This window comes from Echeneis naucrates, chromosome 6 (genome assembly GCF_900963305.1).
Source record: "Echeneis naucrates chromosome 6, fEcheNa1.1, whole genome shotgun sequence".
Lineage (NCBI taxonomy): Eukaryota > Metazoa > Chordata > Actinopteri > Carangiformes > Echeneidae > Echeneis > Echeneis naucrates.
Genome location: NC_042516.1, coordinates 8,674,929 through 8,692,230, shown reverse-complemented (window position 1 = coordinate 8,692,230; position 17,302 = coordinate 8,674,929). Strand labels below are relative to the sequence as shown.

Here is a 17,302-nt window from a genome sequence, read left to right as displayed (position 1 = left end):
CATGGTATAGCCCCAAACTGAAGGTTTTAACCCCTGAAAAAATCACAAACTAACCTAAGGGAAAAAAATAATGCAAAGGGGGTTGTCTGTTGTTTTTTTTGTTTGTTTGTTTGTTTTCTTTGTTGTGTTATTTACATATGTGTATACCACTCATTATTATTATGTGCTTGTGAAAGAAATTAATTTAAATAAGCAGATCTAGGATCTGAAAGAACTTATGTTACCTTCAGAGGCCTCAACACGTTCTCTCTTCAGCAAAAGGGAGATCTTACATTTTATCAAAGGCCAGCACAGATCGTGCTTAGTAATGTAAGTCATTTAGGCTGCAATGATAGATGTCTACTGCAAAAGTAAAGCAGATATTAATTTTGCTATATAAGACTTTGTTTCACTCTCTTTCCCAGGGGAAGGTGGCCCACCTGACACTACATTCATTGAAGATGCGGTCCTCGAACTACTAAAGACTCGCCGCATCCTCAGATGTTCTTATACTTATGGGTTCTTTCTGGAGCCCAAAAGCACAAAGAAAGAGATCTTCGAGCTTATGCAGGTTTCAGTTTTACTTGTTGAGAAAAAAGAGAACTGTTCAGCCGGTTTTAAATGTGCTATTAGAAATTTGGGACTAAAGCTTCTACCTGCACATCTCAGCTTTTAGTTAAAGATATGCTGATATAACTTGTGATCACTGACTTAACTATATAACAGAAAATTGAATCGTTGTGGCCCCCATAGGTATTACAATAGTAGGACATAGACATATTAATCATTAATAGACAGTAGTCCTAAAAGTAGTTCAATTCTACATCTACTTCTAGAGTCATTTTGTCATTCAACATCACAGTTTAGACGTAAAGTTAAATTTGAAATGGTGAATTTATTTACTAAGACTTTAAAAAGTCTCTCATCCAGCGCTATTTTTCTTCTCAGACGGATTTGGAGATGGTGACAGAGGATTTAGCTCAAAAAGTCAACCGGCCTTATCTGCGGACGCCGCATCACAAGATCATCCGTGCGGCGTGTCTGGTGCAGCAGAAGAGACAGGAGTTCCTGGCCTCGGTGGCCAGAGGAGTGGCCCCCAATGACTCTCCTGATGCCCCAAGGCGCAGGTAGCATACTGACATGGAGGTCCCTTAATGTTTCAGACCAATCCTTACAGAGGAGCAAAACTGTACTATAATGTAATGAAATGATTAAAACATATTAATTAGTCAACTTATTTAAGTAATTAATCACATTCTTGTTCTAACAACAACTTCTGTCTCTTGCTCAATTGCAGTTTTGCTGGCGGAACGTGGGACTGGGAATATTTAGGCTTTGCATCACCTGAGGTAACAAAATAAGCTTTTTCGTTTCAATATCAACTTGCCTTTGACTTAAATATGCTTCCCACTTGGCTTAACTTAACACTTAAACAAAATGTGTATGCGTTTGATACTTGAAGTTCCTAGCCAAGGCAAAAAAAAGAGAGTTTTACAAAATATTTATTTAGATCACAATAATCCACCATTATTGGTGAAAAACTGAAACCCAGCACTAACATTTGCACCACAGAATGCAGTCAAACAAGTGTATTAATTCATAAAGGTGACGACATGACATTAGAAGCTCTCATCAGCTCCCATCCTGACAAAAGCTGAAGTTGGTGGTCTAACTCTTTAATATTGCTAGTTTGACTTTGGCTGTGAAAACAGCCAAAGTCAAATAGACAAACCATGATGACCGAAAGATCACCGTGTTACTGAACACAGTGAAGAAGCCAGATGGTTCAGTGTTCCCCTGTGCACACAGTTGGAATGATTAAAAGCACAGGGCCCTAGCAAACACCTAAGCAGGTTGCTCCTGATCATTGTGCATTAGTAACCTACATTTGTACTTAACACTTTGACTCATAAAACTAACGACCACATAATGGGTTGATTATTGACCTGCCTATTTTTCCTGAACAGCTTGATCCATGCAGTCGATCGTGGTGCGGAAGTCAATACACCGCACTTACTGTTTTTATTGCTGTGCAGTTACCACACTGCAGCCATTTTCAAACATTCAGAGCTTTCATCAGTCACAAAGTCACTCAGCTCAACAATTCCGTCACTCCTAAGGTTTCTTCTCCTGAAGTATTAAATTTCAACACAAATATGCAAATCTTACATCAAACAGAAGTCTCTCAGGTTACTGCGTCCATCTTTTAACATCATAAACCAGGAACTTCCCTGTCACCAAGCAAGCAAATGACAAGGTCAGTCCCATCTGACAGTGTGATAGATTCATTTTAAAACTTGTCTTCTTCCTGCTTAAAACCATGCTGTTCATAGCTCTTATTTAGTTAATGCTTACCAAGTGAGCGGCCACAACAGGACAGATATTTTTCTCATTCAAACCACGTTCCACTGGGTAAATTTTGATGGTCACTATTTCCAGACAAAAACAATCCTGCCACCAGCCAGGCATATGTCGCCTGGTCGCTTGTCTGTAAACGAATGGATAAGATGTTCAGCCAAGAGGATATTTCAAACTCATCATAAATTGTTGTTCTATTTGTCAAGATAACAGTAGTGTCCCCAAACTATAGAGTTAGATCTGGATTGTCTCTTATTTATTTTAAAATTTTAAGTCACATGACATGAGATAATTCTCTTGCTGGTCACTAGTATACAGTCACTGGAAAAGTGAAGCAGTGGATCTTAACAGCTCTCTTCTCTGCCGTTCCATGTAAGAAACTGATGAAAGTTTATGTATCATCACATTGCTGGTTTTAACTAAAGTTAACTAGTAAAACTGTCTGACTATTTTCTGTCAGACCTCAATTAACATCTGCTCGCTGTGCAGCACTATTTCTTCTGTGTTGATAATATCACATACAAATTCATTTAAGCATGCATAAGAATGGAGGTCATTACAACAGATGAATTTAAATAATTGCATGTGTTTGTGTGTATATCTTCCTTCCTTTAATTAAGCCGGACACACGCTAAAAAAGGAGCTTATCTTTAAAAGACCAAATTGTAACAGTAATTTCAGGTGAGATATAAATCATAAACAAGCGCACTGGATCAATCACTTTCAACAAATTAATTTGTGACACCAGACGCTGAATACCTTGTTGGTCCAAAAAAAATATCATATTTTATTTTTACCTGTCTAAGAGCTTCTGTCTCCTGGCTGCAGTAGTTAATGGGAACACCATAGTAATAATCACAGCCTGATGACACAGCCTCACAGGCACAGCTACAGATGGTCTGCTCCATGGTTCTCACAATGCCTGGAGATCACTTTATAACAGGCTATTTTTAGAGCAAGGGAAACATGAAAGTCCAAGTTTGGTTGACAGGCTTATGATTATGAAAATATACTTGATAACCCTTTACATGTTTGTCACCAACCAGGCAGCTGCCTTGTGTTTATTGTTTTCACCAGCTTAGCACTAAAACATTTTTCATTTGATCATTGACCATAACACGGACCATTTCATTGAACTATAACTCTGAAACTCTTGCTGCTTGGTACAAAAACAATGTGTAAGTGACCAACACGTATACCATACACTTTTATGTTTAATGAAAAATGATGCAGTACATGACTAAATGAGGCATGTTTCCCATAAAGCTTTGTCTCTTTCTGATACTAACATATCTCTGGATAATAATAATTGGATCTCCCTTTCTTGATACATTACAGTTGTCTAAGTGATACAAAGAACCCTGATATGCACTTAAATGGATGTCCTGTCGTTTAGAACATGTACATGCATGCTCACCTGTGACACTACATGCAAACATAGATTGTATTTATTATAGCTGTATAATTGAAGTTCCACCACATTACAGAAATGTTCAATTAGAATTGTTGATTTTTTAAATAATAATATATATGCTGTAATTTAGTCTCACTACCTCATCCCTTAAAGAATGTGCAGACCGCTTTCAGACTAGTTTACTCCCATTATTTCTAATCAGTGGCAAAATTTGTATTTTAGTGTTCAATTTTTTGTTTTTAAAACCTGCCAGTGAAGAAATATTTAATATGCTTTCCTTTTTATCAGCATCACTTTAGTACTTGCAAAGGTGTTCTGCTTCACTTTAAGATTTGTCAGGCATGTGCAAAAACAGACACACACGCACACACACGTTATTTCAAACATCTGAAACTCAGTCCTCTTGTTGCTTTCCAATTCCTTACCAGTTAGTTTGATTCAGTCTAAACTGGGGCCTAAGGTTTGAAGGTCTGAGGATGAAACGGGTTTGAAGCAGTCTCTCTGTTCTGAAAAGTCCAACCATATTTTAAGCAAAGTGCTTTGCCACTTGAATCTGAATAATATTCACACATTAAATGTTTTTCACACAAAAAGTTTAATCGAAGAAAGTGTCCTGTCCTCAGATACCCCGATTTTCTTTATTGAGAGAGAGCCAAATCTTGGCAGAAGCTTTCAACATAATAACATGATAACCTGTATGATTAGTGTTTGTAGACTTAGCAACTTGCCGACGTGTTTTTAAAATGCTCTTCTTCTTTCTTTCTTTTTTGTTTTTGCTGTTGTTTCAAGGAGTATGCAGAGTTCCAGTATAGACGGAGACATAGGCAGCGACGGCGAGGTGACATGTCCAGTCTGCGTAGCAACACACCTGACCCCGATGATGCCAGCGACAGCACTTTAGGTACATAAGTGAACAGACAGCTTTCTTGGTGTTGGACTGGTTTTTTGTTATAGCTTTTCTCTGTCCTTTATTAAAGCCACAATATTAGAGTTAAGGAATGCAAAGTGCTCCTCCCAGCCTGTCAGTCAGCCAGAGCAACATCTTCTGGCAGGTAGTGATAGCTTGAACCCTGTTACAAGACTAGTAGCTTATCAGAAACACCTTCATGTATTGATTGACAGCCTTGAACTCTGACGTTAGCTTTCTCTGATTGGTTAGAAGGTTGAGGTTCACTCAAGCCTTTCAATAAGTCCAGGTCCTGTGACAGTACCTTTCTAAATTAACCGTCATATGTTAACTAAACTTATTAGAAAAAGTCCCACATTTGAAATTGTTCTATGATGACAACATTATACATGTGGACAATAACTGGAATTTTTTCTGTGGGGATTTTAAAAAGATGCTAGGAAATAGGAGGAGTGAGCAGAAAAATGCAACAAACATGGGTCTGTCTATATACATCAAATTCAAGTGCATTGATTTAGTATTCTGTTCTCAGTTTTTGATGCGATGATATGGACCAAATCAGGGTTTTGTTCCAAACTCTGTAAAATCACAACTGCTCAATTTCAATAAGCCAATATTTCTAATCTGTCAGTGTCATCCATCAGGGTGCTGCTTTGTTTATGGCTATGCTGAGTGAAAGTTGGACAAAGTTTGCAGTTCTTAAGCCAGCTAATAGATTGTGTTGTGCCAAAGCACACGGTCTGTCAGGTTGCTTATTATGTGATCATTTCACAGTGTTCACTAAAATAAAGATAATTTTCCTAAATGGGGTAATTAGCAGTGTGTTAAATTGCTTTGTAAGTGCTGCTGTAAAAATTTTGTTTTAATGACAGTGTTTTGACTGTTGGCATTTTGTCCATTTCTTTTTTCCCAAAGATACACAAGATATTGGAGGTGAAAGAAGACGAGGTCCTCTGATGGTAAGTGCACATTTTCATCCCAATCCAAGGCTTTCAGCCTGTGAAATTTTAAAGATGATATAAAAAGAACAGCATGTAAGAAGAGGAATTGATTCCTGGGGCTTTTTCCTACATTGCCATTGTGTAGTTCAATGATGCTGTGAAAATTTCTCTGGACTAGTTTTATATTATTTTTATTATTTTTCTGCCAACAGTTCTAACACTCATTTTAATGTAGGTTTTCCAATGTATTTTTTCACAGTGTTTAGTTACACAGAAGACAGGATTGAAAACAATCATCAGAGAAAGTAGGGCTAAATTATCCCATAAAATGACGAATCTTTTGTGTGTCTTTATATTGTAATTTCTTATTAGTTAAAGAAACGGGTCAAGTACTTGAACATAATGTACATAAAAAGGTAAATTGGTTCTTGAGTTTTAAACATAAAAAAAACCTCTTGCTTTATTGAAATGATTAAAAAAAAAAAAATCACATGGTAACATTCATCCTCATTCATCTTAATAAAAGTGGCACTGGCAGCCAAAGACTGACTGGAGTCAGAGAGAGAGAGGGAGAGCGTGAGACTAAATTACTCTTGGGATTTGTTCACAGCAAAAATATATAATATTGTCAAGCATATTCCTTTTCCATTTTGGTTTTGTGAATTGTAAAATATCAAAAACAAAGCAATTCAACTTCTGTAAAAAAATAAATAACAAAAAGCATTTGCCAACAGGTCAAAGCAACATTATGTGACTTGCCTGTCAGCAGTTAGAAGCTGCTGCTTCTACTTTACTCGCAAACTCTGCTGGTGTTCCCTGTTCTGCAATAAGATGAAGCTGATGTGGCCTGGCTTCAGGTGTTACATTACTGCTAACATCCACTCACCCTTCTGTGCAGGGTTTTGGTTCCTTAGATGATGACGACCCTAACATACTGCTGGCCATTCAGCTGTCACTCCAGGACTCTGGGATGGCAGGGAGTGAGTCCAATCATGAGCTCCTGGCCAATGAAGCCTCGCTGGGAGCTATTGGCACCTCTCTCCCCTCCAGGCTTGAACAGAGTGCTCCTGGTTTAGAGGCCCTCCCCAGAGCTTCGCTAAGCAGCTCAGAACTGCTGGAGCTCGGAGATAACTTGACAAGACTTGGCAACATCAACATCAGCAACCAGTACTCTACTGGTGTTCCTGCCTCTGTACAGCACTGTGACAGTCATCAAAGGGCTTTTGGGGCCTCTGTGCCAATTCCAGTGGCTCCAGTTGGCAGCAGCTCATCAACAGGCCTCTTCTCCTCTTCCAGTGACACAGTAGGCACAACAACATGTGGCAGCCATGACCCATCCTCATCCTCCGCATTAGCCAAAAATGCTAACCTGCTGGGCAACATCATGGCTTGGTTCCATGACATGAATCCTCAGGGTATCACCCTGGTTCCATCAACCTCCTCTGACACTGATTCAAACCTGGGTGCTCTTCATACAGGTGAAGTTGGTTGCCTGCAAGATGATGAGAAATCTGGTGGTGGTATCCTTCCTCAAGACGTGATGGCAGATGTGGGTTTTTGCTCTCAGAGATTGAGTGCCAAGGAGGAAAAGGATTGTGCTGTTGCTGAAAGGCCAAGCCAGTTAGACCTGGTCACAGTGCCACTACCTTACATGGATACCCTTGACCGAAGAGACGACCATTCTGAGCATGCAGGCTCAAAGGTCTGCCATGTCGACACTCCACGCTGTGACTCTGTATCCGACCAGCTGCCCAGCACCAGTTCCTCTGAGTGGGAGGAGCAAGTGCACCTGGTATGATCCGATTGGCTGACATGGTAGGAATCTTTCACAAAGGCCAAAAACCACTAGATACTGCAAATTGAACAGAGCTGAGGAATATTAGCTATTGAGGTGGAGTGTATACTTAAGAATGTTTATGTTCATACTCAGAAAGTAGGAGAAGAGATAGACGCTTAGTTTAGTTAAGCATCGCAGGGAATTTTGCTATGGTGACTACACTATCAATCCCAACTCCTGAAAAGAAAACGCTAACTGAAGGAGAGGTCATACATTTCAGTGATTAGATTTCTTAAATAGTCTTTTGTGCTGATCCACAAAAGAATAAGTTGCTTTTTCTGTAATACAGTTTTTAGAGGCGATAAAGAGATTTAGAGACTTTAACCTTGTGCTTGTATTTTTCCACTGGAGTAAAAGCCTACTGTATTTGTCTGGATCAGTTCTGAGGAAGTATTTTTCATCTGAACACAGGGAGCAGATTAATGTTCAATCTGTTGTGTACCACCTCAGAAATCATTAACACTGTCTATATCTGCCTAATTTATTGGTGCCAAACATTCATTCATTCATTCGTCTTCTACCACTTATCCGTTTCCGGGTTGCGGGGATGCTGGAGCCAATCCCAGCTCACACTGGGTGAGGGCAGGGTACGCCCTGGACAGGTCACCAGTCCATCACAGGGCCAACACAGAGACAGACAGAGACCAAGAACCACTCACAGTCACATTCAGACTTACGGACAATTTAGAGTCATCAGTTAACCCAAACATGATGTCTTTGGATGGTGGGAGGAAACCCATGCAGGCACGGGGAGAATATGTAAACTCCGCACAGAAAGGCTCCAGGCCCGGGAATTGAATCCATGACCTTCTTGTTGTGGGGCAAAAAGAATTCTGGATCAGCTGAAAGCTTTTCAGAGGACTGTTGGGACATCCTGATGGTGGTGAATTACAATGATCCAGACTGGAGGTCTTCTTTCATTGCAGTGTGTCTGTGTGTGTGTGTCTGTGTGTGGGTGTGGGTGTGTGTGGGAGGTGGGGTGTTTAACCCAGAATCTGTGAGTCAGAAGCGTTAACCACCACACTACGGCCACCCTCGGCCCCCGGTGCCAAACAATGACTAGCAAAAGTACATTTTGCAGTCAGCAATGAAAATGTGCCGACACATAACAATCTCAGAAAGACTCAGCTAAACTTGAATGTGAATATTTCAAACTTTACTTTAAAGTTGCAGCTGAGTGAAATTTTCAAATCTCATAGTTTGAAAGTGGCAGAGTGCCGTGGAAATCTGTAGTAAGACCATAATGGTTGTGTACTCAATTATCTTAAACATTCACATACATTTTTTATTAATTGTTCAAACGAACAGGAGGGAGCCCAAAAACATTTGAAAATTGTAATCTCAATCTGAGAACCCTTTCAAGAGGAGTAGTCTTTTGAACCCCACCAACAGCAGCCGCTGACAAGCCCAGAGGACCGCTCTGCATCGTTCAGTTCATACCTTTTGGCAGGGCGTATTCTCAATTCCACTGCAGCTCATCTTAAATTAACATTTGACTACAGCAACTGAATGAGGAGTATCACTGAGTAGTCTTGTTTATACACGGAGGCAAATGCAGTGGAAAGAAATAGTCACACAATCACATTCAGATTTTGGTGAATTAATTAATCAGGCCAAGTCACTGTAATTAATCTGTGGATCCTATTTAAGACTAACGTGAACTGGGCATACATCCTGGACTTCAGGGAAATGTACGGGGGAAGTGGGAATGTGTATTGCAACTAAAACACATGGGGAGTCCATGTCTTTGAAATGTTTCTCTACACAGTTAGAGGTACAGTGCCTTTATGTCAATCACCGTTATTTAAATTTTTCATATAGTTTTTCTGAGTGCTAATTACACAGTAATTTCAGTGCAAACAAACAAACACCTATTACCTTAAAGTCATTTCTCTAACATAGACTTAGCAGTGTGCACACATGAGCTCTTGATATATATTTTTTTTTCATCAAGATATTTGTAGCATGAGGTTTTTTTGTTGGCTCCAGTAGTATTACATTAGTGGACCAGTATGATTTTTATAGGAGTTGGTAAAATGGCTTGCAGTTAGTCATACTTTAAAGTCTTGTTCCCAATTACTGGAAAAAATATTTGATATTTTTTGGCTTCTTGGCCTACAGTTGGAAAGATTAGGTTTTTCTGTGGTTTAGAAATGAAAATCACTGTATTGACTTTGGAATGAGTTGACTTACTGTATGTGTATCTCTATCTTACCTAGACACTAAAATGGAGGGAAATTGCAATATAAAGTAGGTATTTATTTCAAGTGGAAGTGATCCATTCAAGAAAATGGATTGTGAAGAACCAGTATGAAATGAACACCAGTATTTTACATTTAAAACCTATAATGTTTTTGCACAGACTCATTCATGTCTGACTGAAGTAAATGACATTTCCTTTCCAGCAGATGTATAGAGCCACGTTAAATCTAAAAGTAGTGAATGCTTTGATAAGTGTCTTGAAGTTGTGAAACTGTGAGCGCCATATGATTAGTGGGGGTAACCTGGTTAATACCAGTGGGTTAAACAACAGTTAACGTGTTGCCTTGTTTGTGTAACAGTATGCTGTGCATGATATGGGTACAAGTCTTAATGGAATTTGTACTTCCTTTGTATTTCACCTCTAATGTCCAGGTGATTTATTTTAAAATGACTTAACATTTTGTAACGCATCAAGATTTTCTATTGTAAAGCGACTAATCCTTGAAATGCTATTTGCACTTTCATAGTCTATACTTGATACATTCCCTCTTTATATGAAACAAGTTTGATGTGTGATGCCAATAAACTATGTCTTGAGTTTTAGTCTGTGTTGGAGTTTGTTTGTTTGTTTTTTTTTTTTTTTTTTAGTTATAAAGCTCAGACAAGTGCTCATTAATTTTGTTGGTTACTCAGACACCTAAATTCTCAACTAACTTATTTTGGAGAGAAAAAATTCACAGAGCAGCCAGCTAATTTTATGGGAGCGTTAAAGCCGACAGATTCTGGTCTTAATGGTGTTTTAGTTTCATTTAAACTGATCCCCTCGACAACAATCATTAGTTTAGTGTGACGTTTTATAAAATGCAGCACGGCTCAGTGACTGAACTGCTGTAATGGCCTAACCTTACTGTAAATCACTTGTTGCTGTTAAACAATGTTTTAATAGAAATGAAAGCACAATGAAAATATCAATCAGGACTGTCAAAAGCACATTTGATGTAAAACAACTATCTTGGGAAAACATATTAATGGTCATACATAAATATAAGAGCATGTGTTGTGATTGTCTTAATTCAACAAGAGTACATATGTGTTGTCCAGTTTGACTTTAAAAGGCCGTTGTAGGCATCATTGCTCCTTCTGAGATGTCAGCAGTGCAGATTCATTATCAGCGACAGAGGCCGATGAGTTGCAGCAGGAGCAGGAACAGGCTGACAATGTCCAAATACAGGTTCAGAGCAGCGAACACATACTCCTCAGGAGACACTTCATACTTCCTGTGTTTCCCACCGAGGACAAGCTGGGTATCGAACACCAGGTACTGCACAGAGGGGACAGGCAATTACGCTTAAAACGTGTCCAGCCATGACATCTGTGTGTGCATGCACATGTTTGTCAAGAAAAACAGCACTGGTAACAGGAACTTCTCGTCTCTGGAGACGACTGTGCTGATAAGCAGGCCATATAAATAATGTCGTTAGTCAGTTGTGTGGCTGAAAATGAGTTGTGACTTGCTGCTGACAGGCTGTTGAGCTCTGTGTGCAGTCGCAGTTTGTTCCACCAGCCGACGAGATGGGTCACAACATTTGCGGTTAATGCCAAAGGCACACAGAGAGGTGGCTGTGAAAATGAAGCCCACTGCTGTTATGTGGTGCATAATTGAAATTAAAGGGCACAAGAAAACCAGAGTCTCCCTCTTTATACTATCTACTGTGAAAAACCCTGGTGGCGGGCTGCTTGGCACTGGGATCAAATCTTACATCACATTCACTCACTTCACATTAAGCGCCGTGTGGTGACGCTCAAAAAGAAAGTCACTTTCACTCCGTTTTTATGACAACAACATTCAAAAAGGAAGTTTGTACTCACTAAGGAAAACAGCAAGGTCCCCAGGCAGGCATACACAATGTAAAGATACTGTTGGCACAATCAGAGACAAAATCATCAGAGGCACTCAGCAAAATGCTTTGTGATTATTTCTGGCTCAAATTTGAGTAACATGTAGCTAAAAAATACTTCACCAATGAAAATGAAATGCCTATAAGTTTAATCTGCTTCACGTTTGCTGCTGATACGCTGTCTGCCATTAAGCCTGATAAAGCTGAGCATGCTTTTATCCCTGTTTCCTCTCCCATTGTGTGCTGTACAGTAAATGTGATGGTAAAGCTGACACAGGGTGGACACAAGACCCTTAATGAAACTGATATTTATTTTCTGTTTCAGTATATTTGTCACATTAAAAAAATAGCTAAAATCAATGAATGCCTTCTTCTGTAGATTCTCCGCTTTAGGCTAAAATACTACCAGCTGCCAGAGTAAACAGCAGTGCACTTTTAAATGCATCACTCTGAGAGCTGTGTAACTCCTGAGAGCTTTGAAAACGCACACTCTCTTCTTTATAGTCTGCTCAGCACACAGGTCAGTGCCAGTACATCCTGGGAATAAAAGCTACAGGGCTTTATGCCTCTTATGTGCATGCTGCTGCAATGCATTTCAAACCTGTTCACTTTGCAAACACAAGTGTAAACACAATGACTCCTTGATTTACCTGAGATCGAAGGATAGCACAAAGTAATGCAAATGAAAAGAGGGTCCAGGCAAACACCCACAGGCTCCCATTTGCTGCAGTGAAGTCCCACTAGTGCCAGAGGGAGGGGGTGGAGGGGGTGGGGGGGGGGGTGGGGGGGGTGGGGGGGGGGGAGGGAAGCGACATTGAATGTGACGAGCCTCTCAAACAGAAAACTGTAGACATGACATCTCTCGTTCAAACACATCGTTGCTGTAAGGGCCAGTCAGCTCACGGTTGTCTGCATTGCAGCTGTGCTGTGTGGGACCACAGATTATTCAACGCTGAGACATTTTGCAGTTGAACACACACAAAAACGATTTTGGATACAACGATCCCGGATGATTAATCAACGAGTTGCAATGCAGATATAGAGGAGTGGCAGTGGAGATGGCCTTTTGGCCCTCATCCCTCTCAGATAGACAGCAAAAAGATGGCAGTCACTACAGGGGAACCGCTTGCGCCGTTCATCTGAGGAAGTCTGGCTAAAACATGGCAGCTAGTGTGTAAGACTCTTATGTGACAGAGACAGAAACAGAAAGCACCGTGAACAGCTTGAGCTCCAGGGCATGATCTCTTGTAAATGGCAATATGAGCATGAAGAAAAAACTCAACTGAAAATCTGTGGTGCCGACAGCCCTCTCCAATAAGACTATACAATATCTTTTACGGGATGAGGGTCTATTTATATGCCGGTATCACCTTCAACATACCTTCAAGCTACAGATGAGTGATGAGCAAAGAGCATTGAATACCAGATATATTCTGAGGATAATCATTAGACACCTGGTTGCTCATTTTAACAAACCTTAAAAGAACAAATAAATGCAGATTTAATAAGTGGCAAAACATGTTTAAAGGCAATCAGGAAGGATTTAAAAAACAATTTGGTTTTGGTTACATCCACTTCAATCATCAAATTTTTCAGCCCACTGGTTGTAAAATAACTTTTGTTCTGAATATGAGCCACTTACTGAAGCAGCGAGCCAAGCTGTCAGTGTGGTGATTCTCAGAGGGCCTCCTGCACCTTCACTCTGACTAATACGTTTTTCTTACACAAGTTATTTCAAATAAAAGAAGCAACATCTTTGTGCAACATTAACACTGTTAAAGTGCGCACATATACGATAAAAGGTGTTTTGATTGAAAAAAAAAAAAGTTATATTAGTTGTTCACATTCAAGTATTGTATTACTGTACAGTTTAGATCAGATAGTGAGAGAGATCAGAAATGCTAATTAGAAATGCAAATGAGTATTTTCTTATCCTGAAGTGCAAGGGAGTGCACCAAACACACAAGAAATGACCTTTTCAATATTTAAATATATCTCACTGGAGGAGCATCATGTTTCCCAGTGTGTCGCTGAAAGGGCCTTTTTAAAGATTTATTTCCAAGTGTGTTTGCTTTATTAGACAGTTCATGGTGAAAGGAGACACACAAAAAAGAAACAGGGGAGATTTAGGGAGTAACAAAAGGCTCCAGGCCTTTTCTGAACTAAAGATTTATGGCAGGAGGCTCAGGCAGCACGAGGACAACCCAGGCAGAGGTTTAACTCTGTCCCACCACTGGACACTGGAATTACCATGAGTGGCAAATACACTGATCTCAGCAGTAATCGCAGTTTTGCCTGGATAGCAAAGCCATCAGAGTTCTTAGCCTTTGCTGGTGACTGCATGTAGAAAATATTGCCAACAGCTCAGCTTAACCCTTTTTTCTCCTCAGAATATGGAAATGTACAGCCGACTGCATCGCCAAGTCACCGCAGTTTATGAAATTTCACTTTCGACTACACTGCACATTGAGCTCAGAGTGTGTGACAGATCTTACCTTTGACTGCATAGCAAACAGACTCACGGCAAAGGACACCAGCACTGTCGCCCCGACTGCCCACAGAACTGCTTCGGCATCAAAGTACCTGCATGCAGAAATATGAAACAGATATGTGGCGGGAAAAGCGCCCCGTATGTATCGTGTCTAACTAGCCAGCAGCCAGAGTGGATGGATGAACAGCGGGGTTCTGTTTTACCCAAAATGGAAATGTGAAATCGTGTAAGATGTTTTTTTCCATTTAATCACTGTATTATCCATCACAAGCAGAGTGATGGCAGAAACCCCCACTGGATGTGCATTACATAATGTATTACCTCTGTTGATTTCATTTATGTCATTTCCAATAAATATGATAATTTGAATGTATTATTGATAGTCAGGCTCCAACTGATGCCTTTTATGACTGAGTGGCACGATGTGGAAAAACAGATGGAAACGGTAACTTGTGTTGCTTTGGATTTATCTTAAGTCCAAATAATGTAATTCCATATCCCTTTTAATTAGCTAAACCAGCGACAACATCTCATCTCAGGTATGACAGCTTCATTTCTGGTATCAAACGCGCTGCCAGATATGAATCAAATAGGGTTGTTATTGCGTAAATGAGTCTGCATCAGGTGGGGATTCATCCCTGGAATCGAATACTCACGCTGCCACAGATCCAAGCATCAAGCCCTCTACGATAGTCTGAGACCAGGAGAGAGAGAGAGCAGGAAGGGCAAATGGAAAGTAAATACAAGACAAGAAAAAAAATGAAAAAGAGCAGGTGTGTTGGGGGTTTAATTTGATGCCTGGCTGGCACTGCCTCTACTCACAAACAGGCCCAGGGCAATGAAATTGAGAGGAACTTGACGACGGAGGTTGTCACAGCAGGACAAGGCCATGATGAGCACCATCACCACTGCCCTTTTTTTACAGGGAATATAGACGGTTTCGTAAATAGCAAGCAAACAGACTATATACACTATAACACTCCTTTCTCTGTGAGAATTCGCTGAGTGCATTATTTATGCATGGCAGAGCTGGCAGCCGGGGCGACAGTTTGTGACTTGCTGTTATGGATTTCCATGAGCAACATTGTCATTCAGGTAAATCGCCAAACTGGAGACTTTCAGGTTGTCAATGGAGTTGAGACAAGAAAGTGCCTAATTACAAAAACTCACATCATGCAGTAGGAGAACCAATAGTTGTCCCATGCCCATTTCCTGAGTGTGTCCCTGTTATTGGATGAGAAAAACAGAGGAGAGGGAGAGGGGAATGTTTGGTAGAGGTACCATTTATTCGGTAGAGGCAGTAGAATGATTTTGTTAAATATTAACAGAGGACAGAGCATTGTGCACATGGGGGCTGAATACAATTTATGAAAAGAAATTACTGTAGCAGCGTTCTACCACATCCATTATACAAAACATATAAAGCTTTCACACCACCGCCAGAGAAAATATTATGCAGTAGAAATGCTCTTTTATTCTCTACCAACTTCTCTCAGCTCACACATTAATGATGATCTGAGCAGCGCCGTGTTTCATGTTCAGGGTTTTTATGGGGACAACTGTCGTATTTGTGCTACTCTGATGCTGGCTGCTCTGAAATATTGACAGATAACACTAAAGGTGGAGAGACGGATGGGTGCCTGTCATGTCACTGTTTTAGGACAGAATTCCCTTGTGTGCTGATGTCTCACCAGTAAAGAAAAGCACAGATGATCCCGACCGTCACCAGCAGCTGGCTCATCAAGGTCAAATAGACTTTTCTAATGAAACCTATTCAGAAAGAAAGACGCAGACAAATGACGAGACACGACAGCATAAGAGGTAAACAGACAAGAAGACGGATAACAATTGCAATAACATCTGCCAGGGCGAAGCAGACGGGCTGGTGGGGTTGTTTTGCTGCGTCACATTTTGAAAACGGTTGTTTCACCAAACCTGCATTTCATCCTCTCATTTCAAATGGTGTTGTTGTGTGGGAGGAGGAGAGCTGAGGCAGGCTGCACCACAAATCAGGGGATAATTTGTAATTCATAATCAATTTCAAGAAAATACAGCGACGCAAATAAATATCGTTTATCCTTTCTCAGCCATGGAGAAAGCAAAAAACAAACCCGACATTCGTTTCTCTGTCTGTGATTTCCCTCTGCCTGATCCTGTCGTTTCTCAGCCCTCACCTCTTCTTATGGCAGCATCACTGAAGCTGCTTTCCTCTAAGCCTTGAGAGTAGACAGGTGGAGCTTCACCATACTGCTGGCTGTTTCCAGTTGCGGCTACATGCTCCGGATTGACCATGTTATTGTAGGAGCTGGGGGGCAGGACCACTGCAACATTTCCTTTCCCCACCTGAGACATCCAAACGAACAACAAGCCAGGCAGCTCAAACTACGCCACTGGAGAATTATACTTTCGAACAAAAACCAAAACAATGACAAATATAACATCATTAGCAGGCGGAGTTTTGAGGTGAACTGGTGAAAGAAAATCAATCATGTGCAATCAAATGTGCACAAAAAGTGCTTGTGGGTATTTTTAGGATTTTGGTTTTATAATAATCTGATGGTCAAAGTCTGTAAGTGTGTGGTTTTCACTGAAATACTAACAGGATAAAAGAAACAGATTTAAGCGTACCCCCTCATTCCTCTTTCTTTTGCACTAAAAATGTTCTGACATTACTACCAACCTGATACCGCTTCCCTGCATAAGAGCCCTCTTCATAGTCATTAACGTTGTATGGAGGGGGTTGAAGTCCATATCCACCAGTATTGCTACCGTTAGTTTGGTCCATTCCGATGAGAGGTAGATGATCTTTACTTTGACTGAGACACAAAACTGTAAAAGAAGACACGAACAGGTGAGTTAAGGTCTGACGAAGACACAAATGCATCTCCTTGACAAATGTCAGCGCTTTCCTCTGGGATTTTAAATGAGCTAATGGGCCAATGTCAGTGCGGAACAAATAAATGGGTAATTACCAAATGATGTATCACACAAACAAAGAGCCACCCATGACTAACATCCATAATTATGTCTTTAAGCCTTCATTTAATAGAGCTGTATGTATATTTAATGGCCAAAGAGGTTGTGGTTAATTGATCTAAGAAAGTTCAGTCGTCATTGAAGAGACAGACAAATTACGTTTACACAGGCCATCATTCCAAAAAGGGAAGGGGCCACAGACATTTGGACCCATTTTCAGACAGCAACTAACACACTGGACAACTCGGTACAAAATACTATACAGTAAAAGACGACCATAAAAGACGTGTTGTAGGAAA

General features: G+C 40.3%; 2 protein-coding genes across 3 annotated transcripts in view; one reads left to right on the top strand and one right to left on the bottom strand.

Annotated features, from left to right (window-relative positions):
• The window catches only part of ankib1b (ankyrin repeat and IBR domain containing 1b), a 28,249-nt gene extending 20,197 nt beyond the window's left edge, over positions 1-8,052 (top strand). For both annotated transcript variants that reach the window (XM_029504515.1, XM_029504516.1), the window contains exons 15-20: positions 405-550; positions 928-1,106; positions 1,277-1,328; positions 4,541-4,652; positions 5,574-5,617; positions 6,498-8,052. In XM_029504515.1, coding sequence (XP_029360375.1) covers positions 405-550; positions 928-1,106; positions 1,277-1,328; positions 4,541-4,652; positions 5,574-5,617; positions 6,498-7,397 — 1,433 coding nt within the window. In that variant the 3' untranslated portion in view covers positions 7,398-8,052. The remainder of the gene's footprint in view (positions 1-404; positions 551-927; positions 1,107-1,276; positions 1,329-4,540; positions 4,653-5,573; positions 5,618-6,497) is intronic.
• Positions 8,053-10,806: 2,754 nt separating this feature from the next.
• On the bottom strand, positions 10,807-16,812 carry LOC115045515 (protein lifeguard 1). The gene is made up of 10 exons (XM_029505249.1): positions 16,708-16,812; positions 16,202-16,370; positions 15,719-15,797; positions 15,198-15,251; positions 14,850-14,940; positions 14,684-14,721; positions 14,032-14,119; positions 12,187-12,276; positions 11,508-11,555; positions 10,807-10,959 (listed from the first exon to the last, which is right to left on the bottom strand). The coding sequence occupies exons 1-10, from the start codon at positions 16,810-16,812 to the stop codon at positions 10,807-10,809; spliced, it is 915 nt and encodes a 304-aa protein (XP_029361109.1).
• Between the last annotated feature and the right edge of the window lie 490 nt (positions 16,813-17,302).